Source organism: Alligator mississippiensis, chromosome 10 (assembly GCF_030867095.1).
Source record: "Alligator mississippiensis isolate rAllMis1 chromosome 10, rAllMis1, whole genome shotgun sequence".
NCBI lineage: Eukaryota > Metazoa > Chordata > Crocodylia > Alligatoridae > Alligator > Alligator mississippiensis.
This window is the reverse complement of record NC_081833.1, coordinates 39,112,728-39,127,163: the sequence shown is the minus strand read 5'-3', so window position 1 is coordinate 39,127,163 and position 14,436 is coordinate 39,112,728. Positions and strand designations below refer to the sequence as shown.

Here is a 14,436-nt window from a genome sequence, read left to right as displayed (position 1 = left end):
GTGAGAGAGAGAGCCACCGAAGCCTCGGCACTACTTGCCCAAGGCTGGGGTCTGGTGCCTCTGGACCCCTACATTGAAGACATGCCCTTGGTCCACATTGGCAGCGGCTGGCATGGAGGAGACTGGCTGGTGCTGGGAGTGCTAGCACGGGAAGGTGGATCCCCCTCTTCCACATCTCCTTGTCTGCCTCCCTGACTCTGAGCAGCACCTCTGTCCAGTGATCGAGGGTTTTTGGTGCTGCACATGCTCCCTTTCACCCTTGGGTTGTGCATGCCTGTCAGCACGTGGACCATACTGGACTGCAACGGATCCAGCCGTTTTTTGATGCCCTCCTTCAGCCACTTCACCTGTGCCTCTACCTCTGGTGAAAGTGGCTTGTCTCAGCCAGGAACATTGATCCCATGGAACTTCTCCATTTGGTTCTCAAACACTTTGACTGTAGGGATCACCTGGCTAAGGAGGGCATCGCCAACGCTGAGGGTCTCGGTGGCCTTAAGGAAGGGCTTGAGGACCACCAAGATCTGGGAGATGGTATCCCAACTCAGCCTTGCTTGGGGAGTTTGGGATCAGCGGCCCCCTTAACAAAGTAATCTCATGGATGACCTTCTGTTGTTCCACCAGCCTTTCAAGCATCAGGTATGTGGAGTTCCACTGAGTCTCCATATCACGCATGATTTTGTGCTGTGGGATGTTTAGTTCTGCTCGTTTGTCCCGCAGCATCTTGTCCGACTTTATGCTACGGTGGAAGTAGCCCATCACCTTCATGCATTTTGAAATCAGCTGGGTGGTTGTGACGGCACCATCACTGGCAGTCCTGTTCTCCAAGGCATGTGCTACACAGCAGATGCCAACAAAATTGGCATCATAGACCACCTTGACAATATTGGTCCTGTTGTCAGTGACCATGAACCCACGGGTGAGCTTGCCCTGCCTAATGAGCCACCCCTGCACTATGCGGTTCATGGCCACCATGATCTCCCTTGCTGTGAGGGACTTAGCCATCACCTCAGCTTGGAGGAGAGCCCACCAACGGCCTGACTGATTGCACCACTGCCCTGTGAGGGAGAGGTAGTAATGATATCCGCTCTGGCTCCTCCAGATGTCCGAAGTGAAGTGTAAGGCCACCTGCAGACCTGCTTTGTGTAGCTCCTCCCTCAAGTACTCCCTGCATGCCTTGTACAGGGAGGGCACCACCGTCCTGCTGAAGGTGGTGCGTGCAGACACGGTATGATGGGACCGTGAGTTGTCTGAACCCTGGCCGTTCAACTGAGGAGAAGGGCTGGTCATCCAGAGCAAGCATCTCTGCAATGCTCTGGGTGAGCTCGCTCGCCCTTGCAACGCACCCCCCTTTGTCTGCAGCTTTCCTTCACCAGTCCAGGGTGGCCTGCCTCTGCTTCTTGGCAATGGGGCCTTTGGAGCAAGAGGGGGGAATTCCCTTTGGGCATGCTCCCACTGGTACCAGGCTGAGGAGGGGCAAGGGCCAGGCGGTGCTGCCTCCTGAGATGCAGCAGCATCTCCGTAGTAATGAAGTGTTTCACCTCCTTTCCCTGGCTGATCTGCCACAAATGATCCCATGCTACACTACCCCCTCGCTTCTGGGTTGAGGGTGGGGATCCTGCCTTATCCTCCTCAGCAGGCGGAGGCGCAACAACAGGGGAAGCTGAGTCATCTGCCCCCCAGAACCTCCTCTGAGGTGCCTTCCGGAGAAGGAGACGTGGCTGTAGGGGAGCTTTGAGGAGCGTGGAGCACCAACTTAGATTCCCCTTGTTCCCCAGAATTTCTTTTGCCAGGGTACTCAGGTCCCCTGCTTCCAGAACCAGCTCTTCCTCTGGCACTCGGAGGCTCACCCTGGGAGATGAAATTGGGGTGGAGAAGATTGTCATGCTATTTCTGGTGTTAGGGGAGGTGGTGCAGGTGCAGTGACAGGTACTGCTCCCACTGGAAGCAGAAGACTCATCGCTGCCGGGAAAGAGGATGCATCTGGTTGGGGGGTGAGGTGGGGGGGGCGTGACACGACTTGCAGGTCTCCCTCTAACCCCTCTCCCTCCCCTGCCAGAAGACCTGCCACCTGCCTTTTCAACATGCTTCATATTAATCTTTCCTGTGCTGGAATGTGTGTGTAACTAATATCTTCTTGTGTGTGTAACTAACTAATATATCTTCTTTCTTTACTGTATGTCTGTAACTAATATCTCTTCTCTCTGTTCACTGTATGTGTGTGTGATGTATGCTTTCCTGCACAGTGATGGATCACACTGCCAGGGAAAACACAGCTTTCTTTTTAAAAAGGGGGGGGAGAAAAATATAAGAACAAATAAGGGGTGTTTGGGGGAAGAATAAGTTGAAAGAAATAGATTGGATAAGGGATAAGTAGAGAGATTCTAGGCAAGGGTAATTAGTAAGCTGTATCTAGTCCTTTCCAAGAAGAGTGACTAGCAGGAGACTGACTAGGAAGCCAAGCCAGTCCATTAGTACATTTCAGATGCTGTTGCTCAGGCAGAAACATCTCACAAAAGGGACAGAAAGGCTGCAGACAGAGGTTTATATTCTGTTTCTACATCCCTCCCCTAGAGCACTGATTGGAAGGGGACTTGGGGAAAGATTACAGTCCCTGGCCTGCTGCAGGTGTCAGTCTCCCTCCTCCACTCCTCCTCCCTCTCTTTTTCGGTTTGTTTCCCTGCTTTCCGAATCTTCTTCTGAATCAAACCGGCAACCAAAGCTTCGCACACCCCTACTAGATATGTATCATTTGGCAAATTCTGCTCAGCTGGCCTTATAGCTAGATATTATGGGGTAAGTTAGGAAACTTCAAGTTTGTATTTTAGATCTGGGCCGTGTAAACACTTATTATAAAAGACTTCCCTTGTACGGGCTGATGCATGCTGAGTGTTTAAAAAATGGCTACTGTCTTGTTACAGATAAAGGAAATAGAGACGGTATTACTTTGGGAATATATAAACTTACAGTTCAGTCCATAAAACAGATAAGAGTACATTTTGACATATAAATATATGCCTGGGTTTTTTGCAGCTTCCTCTGAAACATCCAACCTTGCCTCTGACAGGAGTCTGTAAAATAATGCAGTTGGTCTATGTACTGTTTGTATGTACAATTTACAAAACAGTACTGTTTTGTAAATTGAACTGCTATAAAGCGGGAGAGTGCATTTAATATCCTTGTTCTACATGCAATCCTCATACTTTCCAAGGATAAACAAGTGGACTATTCTGGGATTGTCTTGTCCATGTTATAGTTTTCATCTTAGCTATCAGTTAGAATTGTATAAATAGGAGACAAAGAAAAGTTTTGCTGTTGAAGAGGCCAACATGTCTCCTAGTCTTCTCTTCGTTAAAAATATTACTGCATAACACAGGAAAGTAGAGCAAGATGTCTGAAGCAAGCTAGAAATGGCTTTGTCAGCAGTCACTGCTCAGGCGGGTTGATGGTTACTACTGACCACCCACTAGTGTTGTAGTTGCTTCATGTTTTTCGTTATGTGAATAGTACCTTAAACAAGGGACTAGAGTTCTTGGGACTTTATTGCTAAGCTGGAGCAAGAGCTTTATGCAACAGAGCTTAATACATTAAGTTAAGATCTTAAAACAACAGGATCTGTAGTTTTCTGATGGCCTTGGTAATAGCATAAATGCGGAATAGTATTTTTGTTATTGTAGAGTGTTCTCAAGATGAGAAACTTGACTAAATGAGGTGCTTGCTACCAATGAGAAGCCATTATTTTAGCATCCTATTTCTACTCTTTTGAACCTGTTTATGTGTTTTAAGCAATGAAAGGTAGCAAACCACACCTTTGTGATAGTAGGATTATATAGCTTAGCAGAAGCATAGCCTAGGACTGCCAGTTTTTTTTCTCTCACCCTCTCTTTTCCACCCCCCTCCGCATGCACGCATGTTGCTTGCCCAGCACCCCATGTTGCATTACTTTTCCTTAGGACTGACTTCCAGGGCCTAAAATTTTGCATAAGCTGATGTTCTCAGTTCCCATTCTTGTGTAGCTTAGGTAATTAGACCTGCATATTTCTAGGAATGACATGGGCTGTAAGCTCATTATTTCCACCATTTAGAAGTAAATTTCAAAGATGTAGAATCATTTCCATGTTGTAGTTTTAGTATGTGTGAAGAACATGTGTTTAGTAGGTGTTAACTGCATAATTTTCATGTAATCCTCTTTCATCTGTATATAGATATAATATTCTACATAAGAGAGAATACGAATGACCTTAAAAAGTATACCTTGGCAACTACCTCTTAATTTTTTTTCTTAAAAAAAAAAAAGCAGCTGAGTAAAGTGGAATCACAATTTAACTTTTCTTAGGGTCAGTCTCCTTCAATTCGCCAACTTATCATGCATGCAATGGCAGAGTGGTACATGAGAGGGGAACAGTATGATCAGGCAAAACTGTCACGCATTCTTGACGTGGCACAAGACTTGAAGGTGAGTTTGCAAAGTGCATTTTTAATTTGAGTATCTGAATTGTGTAAGAACTTGTTCCTTCAATGAGAAAAACCAACCTTAACTTAGAAGTGGCAAAGTTACTGAGCAATGTGTTCTAGTAATATGTTTGGATTGAGATTAACAATAATAGCTTCAGTGAGCTTTTAACTGAAAATAATTGAAGTGGGGATGTGGGCTATTCATTTTTATAGTTGGCTGCATGAACTTTTATTAAAGGGTTTCATTGCATAACTTGTTACATTCGGGTACAGTCAGACTGGATGTGAAGTGCTTGTGTATGCTGTGTGGAGAGATGTTAGAGATTCCATTTTGTTGTGTGCCAAAGTAGCTCTTACTTGAGAAGGTCTTTGATTATAAAGTGGTTTTAAAAGTACAGGACCACTTTGTGAAAGGTGCTAGCGTGCTTTCAGATCTAGAGCACTTGCTTATTCTTACCAAATAAGATAATTCTATTAAATTAATATTGTAAACTTTTTATTGACCCAAGAAATCAGTAGCAGCATGTTTGTATGACTAATTACTATAAGTACATGGGGATTAGAGAAATCAGGAAAAGAAAAAAGGTATCCTGATATTTTCACTAGTAGTGCTCTAATTTTTTTCTTTAGGCCTTGTCAATGCTGCTCAATGGTACTCCATTTGCCTTTGTTATTGACCTTGCTGCACTTGCCTCTCGACGGGAATACCTCAAGCTTGACAAATGGCTCACAGATAAAATTCGGGAGCATGGGGTAAAGCAGGATTTTTTTTTTTTAATTTCTGCATTTTATTTTCATTGGCTTAAGTTGCTGCTTTAACAAATATAGCACTGAAGTTGTAGACAGCATTTTTAGTCTTATGGTTCAACACTGAACTTGCAGTAGCTTAGTGCAATTCTCTTGCAGTTGCTAAGTTTGGAATAGTAACTGTTAAGTGAACTTTCTCAAAATTAAAAGAACTTTTTCTTCCTCAGGAGCCCTTCATCACAGCCTGTATGACTTTTTTAAAGAGGCGATGCCCATCTATCCTGGGTGGCCTTGCCCCAGAAAAGGACCAGCCCAAAAGTGCTCAGCTTCCCCCAGAAACTCTAGCGACTATGTTGGCTTGCTTACAAGCTTGTGCCGGGTAAGAGAACTGCATCACTTACAACTGTCTTGCTTGCAGACTTGATTGCAGATGCCATAGCTGTAGAATTATTTTAGAACTGTTCAGGAAAATGGTGCAGTGTTTTTGTCCATACCTATTCTTAGGCTTTCCTGAGTTTATCCAATAATGCAAACTTCTCTACAAGAAGGAGTTCTAAGAACTGGGGAGGGGAGGTGAAGGAGTTGGAAAAGAGTGCAGTGAGCCAGGTAACCACAACCTGGCTAGTTAGCCTGACATTAGTCTTGGTTAAAGTAACAAAAGAGTTGTGGTATGGGTTTCAGTTTTTAAAGAAATGAAGGATAGGAATATAATGTCAACCTATACATTTTTGAGGGAAATGGGTCTTGTCAAACCCAACATCATTCTTTCAGACTGCATATGTGGTTGATTAAAGATAATTGCATTAATGCAGTACTTCTGTAGGGTGTTGAGGTAGTATTCCATGACATTCTGACTAAAAATTGGTGTATGCAATATAAAAGCTACACAAATGGATTAATACCAGGCTAACTGACCATATCCAAATAGTAGTGAAACATCATCAAATGACAGTGTTTTCAGTAGGTTCTGCAAGGATTGGAACTAAATCTGATGTCATTCAGTACTTTGATCAGTACCTTAAAAGCAAATATGAAATCATTACAATACTTAGATGGCACCAAAAATTTCAGCTCTCTAAAGCCCTCAGTCATGCCACTTTTCTTCTATTTGTTCCTTTTGAAGGGGTGCCTATTATGTCCTTTTAATTTTTGCTTTAAGCATTTGAGTCGGTTAGAAAATATTATTAATTGAAGCCAGATTTGGAAGCATGTATATAACTTTGATGCAGACTTTTTTTTTTTAATCAAAGCTAAAACTCCATAATCTTGCATTTCAGCTGTAATTAGAAACTAGCATTTTAGTAAACCATTTGGTTACAAATTCAATAGTGCAATAAATCTGAAATCACTGGGTGGCCATCCCACCTCAGGCTTGGTTTAAAATTACACTGTCATGGATCTTCCTCATACTACTTCAGTTGAATCTTGTTTCATTGCATGCCCCAGAAGCTAGTTTTGGGATACTGGACATATCCTGGGAATTCTTATTTTGAGGATGGGGGAGAGGAGGTCGCTAGTAGCCAACAGAAGAGGCTGTATTTTATGTAGTTGTATATTTTGAATAAAAAGCCAAGTAGAACAGACCTTGGAATGAAGAAATCGAGGAGACCCTCACTTTCAGTAACTCTCTACCTTCCACCCCCACCAACCCAAAAAACCCTGTTTTTAAATGTTTAACAGCTTTTGCTCTCAAGCTACTCCGTTCAGAACAGTTACCGGGGAAAAAAAAAATTATCTCCCACATCAATGAACAGACATTTTGCCATTAGGGTGTCAGTTGATAATACCTTTTTCTTTCTTTTTTTAATGAACTATTTGGTGCATTTCAGGACCGTTAACAAGTTGCCACAAGTGTCCCAGTTGATAAAATTGCTGGCAGGGCATTTGCATGTGTAATAAAAAACCCAGCCACTTCTGATTTGTTCTTTGCCAGAGGAATAAAAGTGGAAAGCTCCATGTCCTGAAATCATTAGTTTGCAGCAGTTCCTTCCCATTTAATTTTCCCATGTCATTCTGGCTTCCACCGGAACCTGTTGGTGCTAGCTTCTACACCTGCATGGGGTGGGGGAAGAACAGACATAGCCATCAGATGGCTCTTATTTACTTGAGAGTTTTAAATCTGCATGCAGTAGGATGAAGAAAATTACTTTGTGTAACTCTGAGGGACCAAAATCTTGTGGTTGAGGGCAAAAAATCCAGAAGGGGACTTGCGGTGTTTTTTATGCATGCTCTGGGGTGTTGGGGGGCGGTAATTAGTGGCTTTTGGGAGCCACTCTAATTAAAACGCCTGCTGTGTCTTGTGTATTCAGCTCATTGAACGAGCTTTAGTTAAACTGCCCCTGCCGCAATTTTGAAACTTGGAAACACTGCATACACATGACTCCAAGGCTACTAGAGCGTTATAATTGGAATGCTCTAGCAGGCTCAATTAATCAAGTCTGCTCTGATGCGTTCTAATTAGAATTCATCTGAACAGGCATGAGGCATGTGTATAGGTGCCTACAGGTGAGATGAGGGAGGGAGGGTTTTTTTTTCTCTTCGTAGGCTTTTGTTGTAGGTTCTCATGTTCCGTATTCATTTTAATTTGAAGGGTGGCTGGCTGGATAGTGTAGTTTGTTAGGTTGTGTGAAATAAGACTGTGATTATGAACACTGGAAATGTTGAATGCAGCAAAACAATAATGATGGGGAAGGAGCACGCACAACATAGGAAAAATGGTAGTAGAAAAAAAACCATATCTTTTCTTAAAGAAAAATGAATGAGGGGAAAGAGAAAAGTACTGGGAAGAGGAAAGAACAAAAAGAAACTAAACCAAAAGGTTCTTAAAGTCTAAATCTGGGTGTTTAACAGTCTCAAATGTACTTGGGGCCAGAATTAGCTGGCTATGTTTCCTCTCCATTCTTCCTCATGTTATTCAAAATTCTCCTTTCTGCTCTTCCTGTGCTTTGGTCAGAAAAAAATGATTGCAATACTTGTAAGCTAAAATTTGATAACTTTTGATATAAAAGTGCTTGATACATTATGAAAACAGAAGGGTGAGTTGGGGGACACTCTGTTATCTCTTGGCAGAACTGATATTAAAATTGAAGTGTGCTTTGATTCAATTCCTAATATTTGCTGGCATAGTTAAATCTGAAAAGCTACTTTTTAAAATGGAACCTACAAAATTTATGGCATAATTAAAAAAACAAAATGACCCTCCCCACCCCCCAAAAAAAAACCTGAGCCTGTTTTAGGCCGTTGTAAACCATTTTCCTGCTTCTGTTAGGACACTGTAATCCACGCTTTCTTAAAGAATTAATAGCATGCCAGGTTAACCTGGATGTTTCAAACCATCAGCATACTTTTGATGGTGTTCTGTATCCTGGAAAGCTTGAAGATGATTGATTTCTGTAGCCTTTAGGATCAGAAGTTTCTATTGGTCATATGTGGACCTACAAATAAAAATGTATGTATATGAGGCTTTTTCCAAACATATTGATATTTAACCTGTCTAACTTTTCATTACAAATCATATTCAGTCACTTGGCTGTCTTTTAGGTTTTATGATCTAGCATCAGTATGTGAGACCACTTACAAGTACACTTTTAAATATTCCATTTTTTAATGTAGCCTCTGCTGGTTTGCATTTGTGGGTTCTAAAAATTCTGCAGAGCACTGCTATAGTCACTGACTCCCAAGTGGATATCGAGCAAAGATCTAACAGCAGCGATATACAGATATCAAAAAATACACTTGGAATCTTGAGCAAAATGGACAGAAGTCAACTGTCCTGAAATGTGATCCTTTGAAGACAAGTTAAACAGACTAGGTTGATCCAGTTTCATGAATACTATATCATTCATCACTTAACTCTCTTTTCCCAGGAGTGTTTCTCAGGAGCTATCGGAGACCATCCTCACCATGGTAGCAAACTGCAGTAATGTCATGAACAAAGCTAGACAACCACCACCTGGAGTCATGCCCAAGGGACGTCCACCTAGTGCTAGCAGTTTGGATGCTATTTCTCCTGTACAGGTAGATAAATAATATGCCACCCTTTCAAAACAGAGGTGGTAATTTGTATTCATGTTTGTTGCATAAGTTGAACTCTTAGAATTAAATAATGTTGGTTGGCTCCCTTTAAAGCTTATGCTTGCATGTTTAGATAACTTTGTGTGTTAAGTGCGAGATAGTGTGTGTGTGTATATAAGGGATTTAGTTCAGAGCTACCTTTCATTGGAATGTTTGTAACAAGTAACTAAAACTTTGTAACATGGGAGCAGTAAAAATAAAATGAAAATTTGGCATAATTAAAATATGCTCAAGGTTTCTTTAAAATGGTAAAGAATTTACATAGATTTTTGAGGATTAAGCACTGCCTTTGAACCTGATGTGTCTTGTTTGTAGCTTCACGGGCCAAGCAACAGTGCTAGAGCATAAGGACTTGTTATAACTGGGGCTCTTCAGCTCTCAACTGAACTGCTCTTTTAAAAACAAGGTACATTTAAGTTACTCCCTGCCACTCACCACCCTTTCCTCCTCTGGGAGCGACACATTCCAAACAGATTTTGCTGCTAGCAACTCCATTCAATGGCAGACTGAAATTCTAAGAAATGGTGAACTCTTTATTAAATTAGTGGCACTTCAGTATTTAAGGATGTCAAAGGCACTAATGTTCTCTAGGCTAAAGATTTAGAGCAGTTTATTCGAGTGATAAATCAGTAGTGGAAGATACTCTTTAGAGAAAATGACTAAATATTCTGGCAACAAATGGCTACTGCAAACAAGGGGCTCCTATACATGTGACAGAGCTCTGTTCCAACATGTGCTAATTAGCAATTAAGTCTGCTGGAGTATGCTAGTTAGCATGCTCTAGCAGCCTCCACGTCACATGTATTCAGCGTCCCTGCATTTAAAAATGTCAGCAGAGGAGCTTCAACTCAAGCACATCAAATGAGCTTTAGTTAAAGTGCCCCTGCTGGTATTTTGAGGTGTGGGATGCTAAATACATATAACGCTGCAGGTGCTTTAGAGCAGGTCTCAGAGCCCCTCTAATTAAAGCACCCTCCACCCTTGGAGCACGTGTGTAAATAGATGCCCAAGTAGAGCAGTAGACTGGTTTAGATAATCAGTTTGTAGCCAGGCTGTCTTCAGGATAGATGAGAGACAGTTTATCTTTCCTCTCCTAAAATAAGGATTATGTTAATCTGTTTATAAGATGACTATTATTGGCCTCTCCCCTGGATTTTAAAGGTTTGTGTAGAAAACCATGTTCAGGTGTTCAGTTCCTGGTCCTAGTGGGTTCCTGTAGACCTAATAAGATCATGATTGTGAAGTTTCACTACAGCCTTTGTAAATTTTCTGATGTGACCTGAAATTGGAGGTCTGTAAGTTGCTGTAGTATTGGACGTATAAGTGTGGCTTCTTAACTTGAATTATTGTATTACTCATTTGGCTGTTTTATATCAGTGTTGTGAATCTCTAGGAAAGTCTTTAATAGACTTGTTTTTATAATAAGGGGGTTGTAGTGGATATCCGTTGCATTTAAGAAAGTGTTTAGTGTTCTAACACTTTGTAGACAAGCAGATCTTGTGGGGGTCACTTGAATGATTTCACAGACTAAACTTACCATGCAGACATACTCTTCTGAGGAATATTTTGTCATTGCTTTTTTTTGCCAAGAAAAGAGAGCTGAAAAATGGTTATGGCTGTTTATAATCTGTGTTTCTTTATCCAGATTGACCCGCTTGCTGGGATGGCATCTCTTAGTTTAGGTGGTTCAGCAGCTCCACATACCCAGAGTATGCAAGGCTTCCCTCCTAACTTGGGCTCTGCTTTCAGCACACCTCAGTCACCAGCAAAAGCATTTCCTCCTCTTTCCACCCAAAACCAGACCACAGGTTTTAGTGGCATTGGAGGACTCTCTTCACAGCTTCCAGGTATAACTGTGTGGGTAGATTTGTTTGAATTGTACATTAACAGAATTGCTTTACATTGCCCTGGTGAAGGTTATTGAGCAAGGAAACCAGTGTTCTACATTTTCTGGGATATAAGCATAAAGCCTTTGCTGTTGCTTCAGCATTAAAGTATTTGGGTAACTGTGCAACCTAAATCAATGCATTATGCTACAATACAGTTCAAATTACTGGTGTGCAGCTTCTGTATTTAAGTTGAAATGCTTCACCATTTTTAAGATGGTCTGAAATGTGGTATTAGTGCTGGATTTAAATAAAAGGATGGATTTTTAGTCAGAATGAGTTAAAAAGATTAAATGTTTTGATATACTTCTACAGGGTTGTTAGATGATAGCGAAGAGTCAAAGAATTGAATGACATAAGCCTGTCTCATGCTAGCTTGTCAAGTTTGTGGCCCAATGAAGTGTTCTGATGCATGCAGCTAGCTAAGAGTGTAAAGGAGGTGACCAGTGCCTTATTTGCTTGTCAGTAGGTGGTCTTACTACGGGTAGCCTGACTGGTATAGGAACTGGGGCCCTTGGCCTCCCTGCAGTGAACAACGATCCATTCGTGCAAAGGAAACTGAGCACATCTGGACTGAACCAGCCTACATTCCAGCAGAGTAAGATGAAACCTTGTAAGTGGTAGTGTTGTCTGTGACTGTGGAGTGTGACTGTGATATGCAGTTAATCTGCATTTTCTTCAGGGAAGGCTGGCAGCTAGGAGTTGGTAAAAGGCAGAGAAATAGGGGTCTTGTATTCAACCTGAAGCATGAAACAGGCTATTTCTGATTTGCTATATTAGCAGCTTACTTAATAGCCCATGAGAGTAGAAAAATCTGTTTTGAAACAGTGTATATGTGACAGTGAAGCACTCCAGATCTGCTTGAACAGTATTCCACTGCTTTTTGTTCTGCTATATATCGAACAAAATTTATATCCTGCTTCTATAGGGGGTTATATATGTTACAAAATGAAATTCTGTGGAGTAAAATTATATCAAAGTTATTTGGGTAAGATTCCCTTTCTAGTATAGAACATGAGAGAGATGAATAAGATGCTAACACTGGGGTGAAATAGGCTAATGCTAACCCATACCAGTGCAACCAGGTCTCTGGCTCTACCAGGTGGAACTACATCTCTTGTTTTGGTGTGGCATTTCACTGTAGCACAAGGTGGCCTTTTGCCTTTAAAAGGTACAGATATAAAAACTGCCAGATCTTCATTTTTAATTCAGTTAATCTTGTTACTTGGTAGTGCCTCCATAAAAGCTAAATGTAAGTCTATAGTGAATGTACAGCTGGAAGTGATGCTTGAGTGATTCTCATTTTGCAATTTGGGCTCAGCTTTCAGTGATAGGACTTGGCTTGGGCACAGTGGTTGGCATGAAAGTGCTTGTGTGAAAGACTGTCTGCATGTTAGTGTTGTGTAGCATGCTCTGTTTTTAGTTCCTTGCATGTATATTGAGTTAGGTATCAATTGACCAGATTAATTTCAGAGGTGAAATATATTTTAAGAATATAACAGTGCAAGTTAAGAATCTTCCTGGAAGCTTTCAATTTTTTTTTTCCATAATGATTAACTTTAAACAAAAACAAACCAAAAACCAATTTAATGTCTTTCAGTTAGTGATTTTTTTTTTTAAATAAAATTTGTTTTCTTTAAGCTTATGTGAATAAAATTTACTTGTAAAGCACATTTTTAGCCCTGTTTAGAGAACAAAGTAAACTTTATGTACATTATTTACCCTAGTTGAACTGATACTCTGAAAATGTTTGGAAATTTTTGCTAATGAATCAACTACAATAATCTCTTGTTTGGAACATCATTCACTGTTGTCTATCATCCCAACAGCCGATTTATCTCAGGTGTGGCCAGAGGCAAATCAGCACTTTAGCAAAGAAATAGATGATGAGGCAAATAGCTACTTTCAGCGCATTTATAACCATCCACCACACCCAACCATGTCTGTAGATGAGGTGAGTTTTGTCCTGTAGCAGTCACATCAGCTATCTAGAGACTTGCTATATGGTTGATGGTAGTTATTCCTTAATGTGGTTATTTATAAACAAATATTGGGATGATGGCAGCCTAAAGCTTTGTTTTTTGTTTTGATGGTAGATAGGGAGGAATAAATTTTACCTGTGATGCACAGAGTAACTCCCAACTGCTCTTGTATGTGAAGTGCAGTTTTAAGTTCCATCGATTTTAAAAAAAAAATTATGTGCCTGAAACTCCTGAATAATGCCAAAATGGGTGAACCCAGTTTTGTGAAATCAGAACAAGTATTCAAGAATCTTCACCTTTAAAAAGAGAGAGAGATTTGTTAATAAAACCACAAAAATGCAAGGCAGTGGAAAGTCTTGACTTGCTTTTTAAATCAGACTCCTTCAGATTAATGGTGTCCCTTGAAATGTATTTTGTATATTTGTGGATTATTGAAAAGCACTTTTTAAATGTTGTTCCCTTCCTAAACTTGGTTTTAAAGCAATAGAATGGTACAAAGCAGATATTAGGAAAGTCCTGCCTGATAGTTGCAGAAAATTACAAACATGCATATTTATCTCTAATATCTAAAACATATATTTGGCAAAAATGTAAGATTCAGTGTAGCAACACAAGTGATAAATACTCTTATGGTTGCTCCCAGCAATTATTTCACATTATTCCCTACTAAAATGATATACAGAAGGGATTTATTCTAATATTCAGAAGCAAATATCAGAAATACAAATCTGACCTATTAGAATATCCAAGTATATGATGATGCTTTAACTGTCTATTTCATCTGAGTAGAGCAGGCTCTTGCTCATGTATTCCTTTTGCAAGGCCACTGCTTTCCAGGAACTATTTTTTTGAAGAAAGATGAGTGCAGTTCCTTTTAAGGGTAGTGTAACCCCTTGTAAGAGCAGATGGGCATAATTAGGAATCTTGCTCAAGTGCACACTTAGCACCCAAAGTATCAGTAAACTTGCCTTACCGTGCAGTAGAAATGCTCTTTTTGAAAGCTTGAGTGTTCATTTGCTATCGTCAAACTTCACAAGAGGCAGATTTTCAAAATGCGGTTATGCTAATTAAAATGGCATCTTGGGGTTCTGCATCATGAGCAAAATGCTCATTTTCCCTACTGTCTGAACTGAAATTCAGATGAAGTGTACTACCTTGCATATCATCCCTATGTAGGATTTTTTTCACTTAGTGTAATTATGTTGTGAGAACCAAAAGATCCAGTTTAGTTTCTCACCTGTTATCTGCATGATATTAATGTCATCCTTTTTATAATAAATAAAAGCAGACACAAG

The 14,436-nt window shown here is 40.6% G+C and overlaps 1 protein-coding gene and 1 non-coding gene across 11 annotated transcripts in view; both read left to right on the top strand.

Annotated features, from left to right (window-relative positions):
• CNOT1 (CCR4-NOT transcription complex subunit 1) overlaps positions 1–14,436 on the top strand; it is a 102,494-nt gene that overhangs the window by 41,205 nt on the left and 46,853 nt on the right. For 3 of the 10 annotated variants that reach the window (XM_059713707.1, XM_019497248.2, XM_019497245.2), the window contains exons 14-20: positions 4,334–4,453; positions 5,083–5,205; positions 5,427–5,578; positions 9,066–9,216; positions 10,919–11,120; positions 11,626–11,772; positions 12,989–13,113. In XM_059713707.1, coding sequence (XP_059569690.1) covers positions 4,334–4,453; positions 5,083–5,205; positions 5,427–5,578; positions 9,066–9,216; positions 10,919–11,120; positions 11,626–11,772; positions 12,989–13,113 — 1,020 coding nt within the window. The remainder of the gene's footprint in view (positions 1–4,333; positions 4,454–5,082; positions 5,206–5,426; positions 5,579–9,065; positions 9,217–10,918; positions 11,121–11,625; positions 11,773–12,988; positions 13,114–14,436) is intronic. The other 7 variants (XM_006271709.4, XM_006271706.4, XM_006271707.4 and 4 more) reach the window with 4 other exon arrangements.
• On the top strand, positions 9,552–9,687 carry LOC132243648 (small nucleolar RNA SNORA50). Its single transcript, XR_009455375.1, has one exon. It is a non-coding gene; the product is annotated as a small nucleolar RNA SNORA50 (small nucleolar RNA).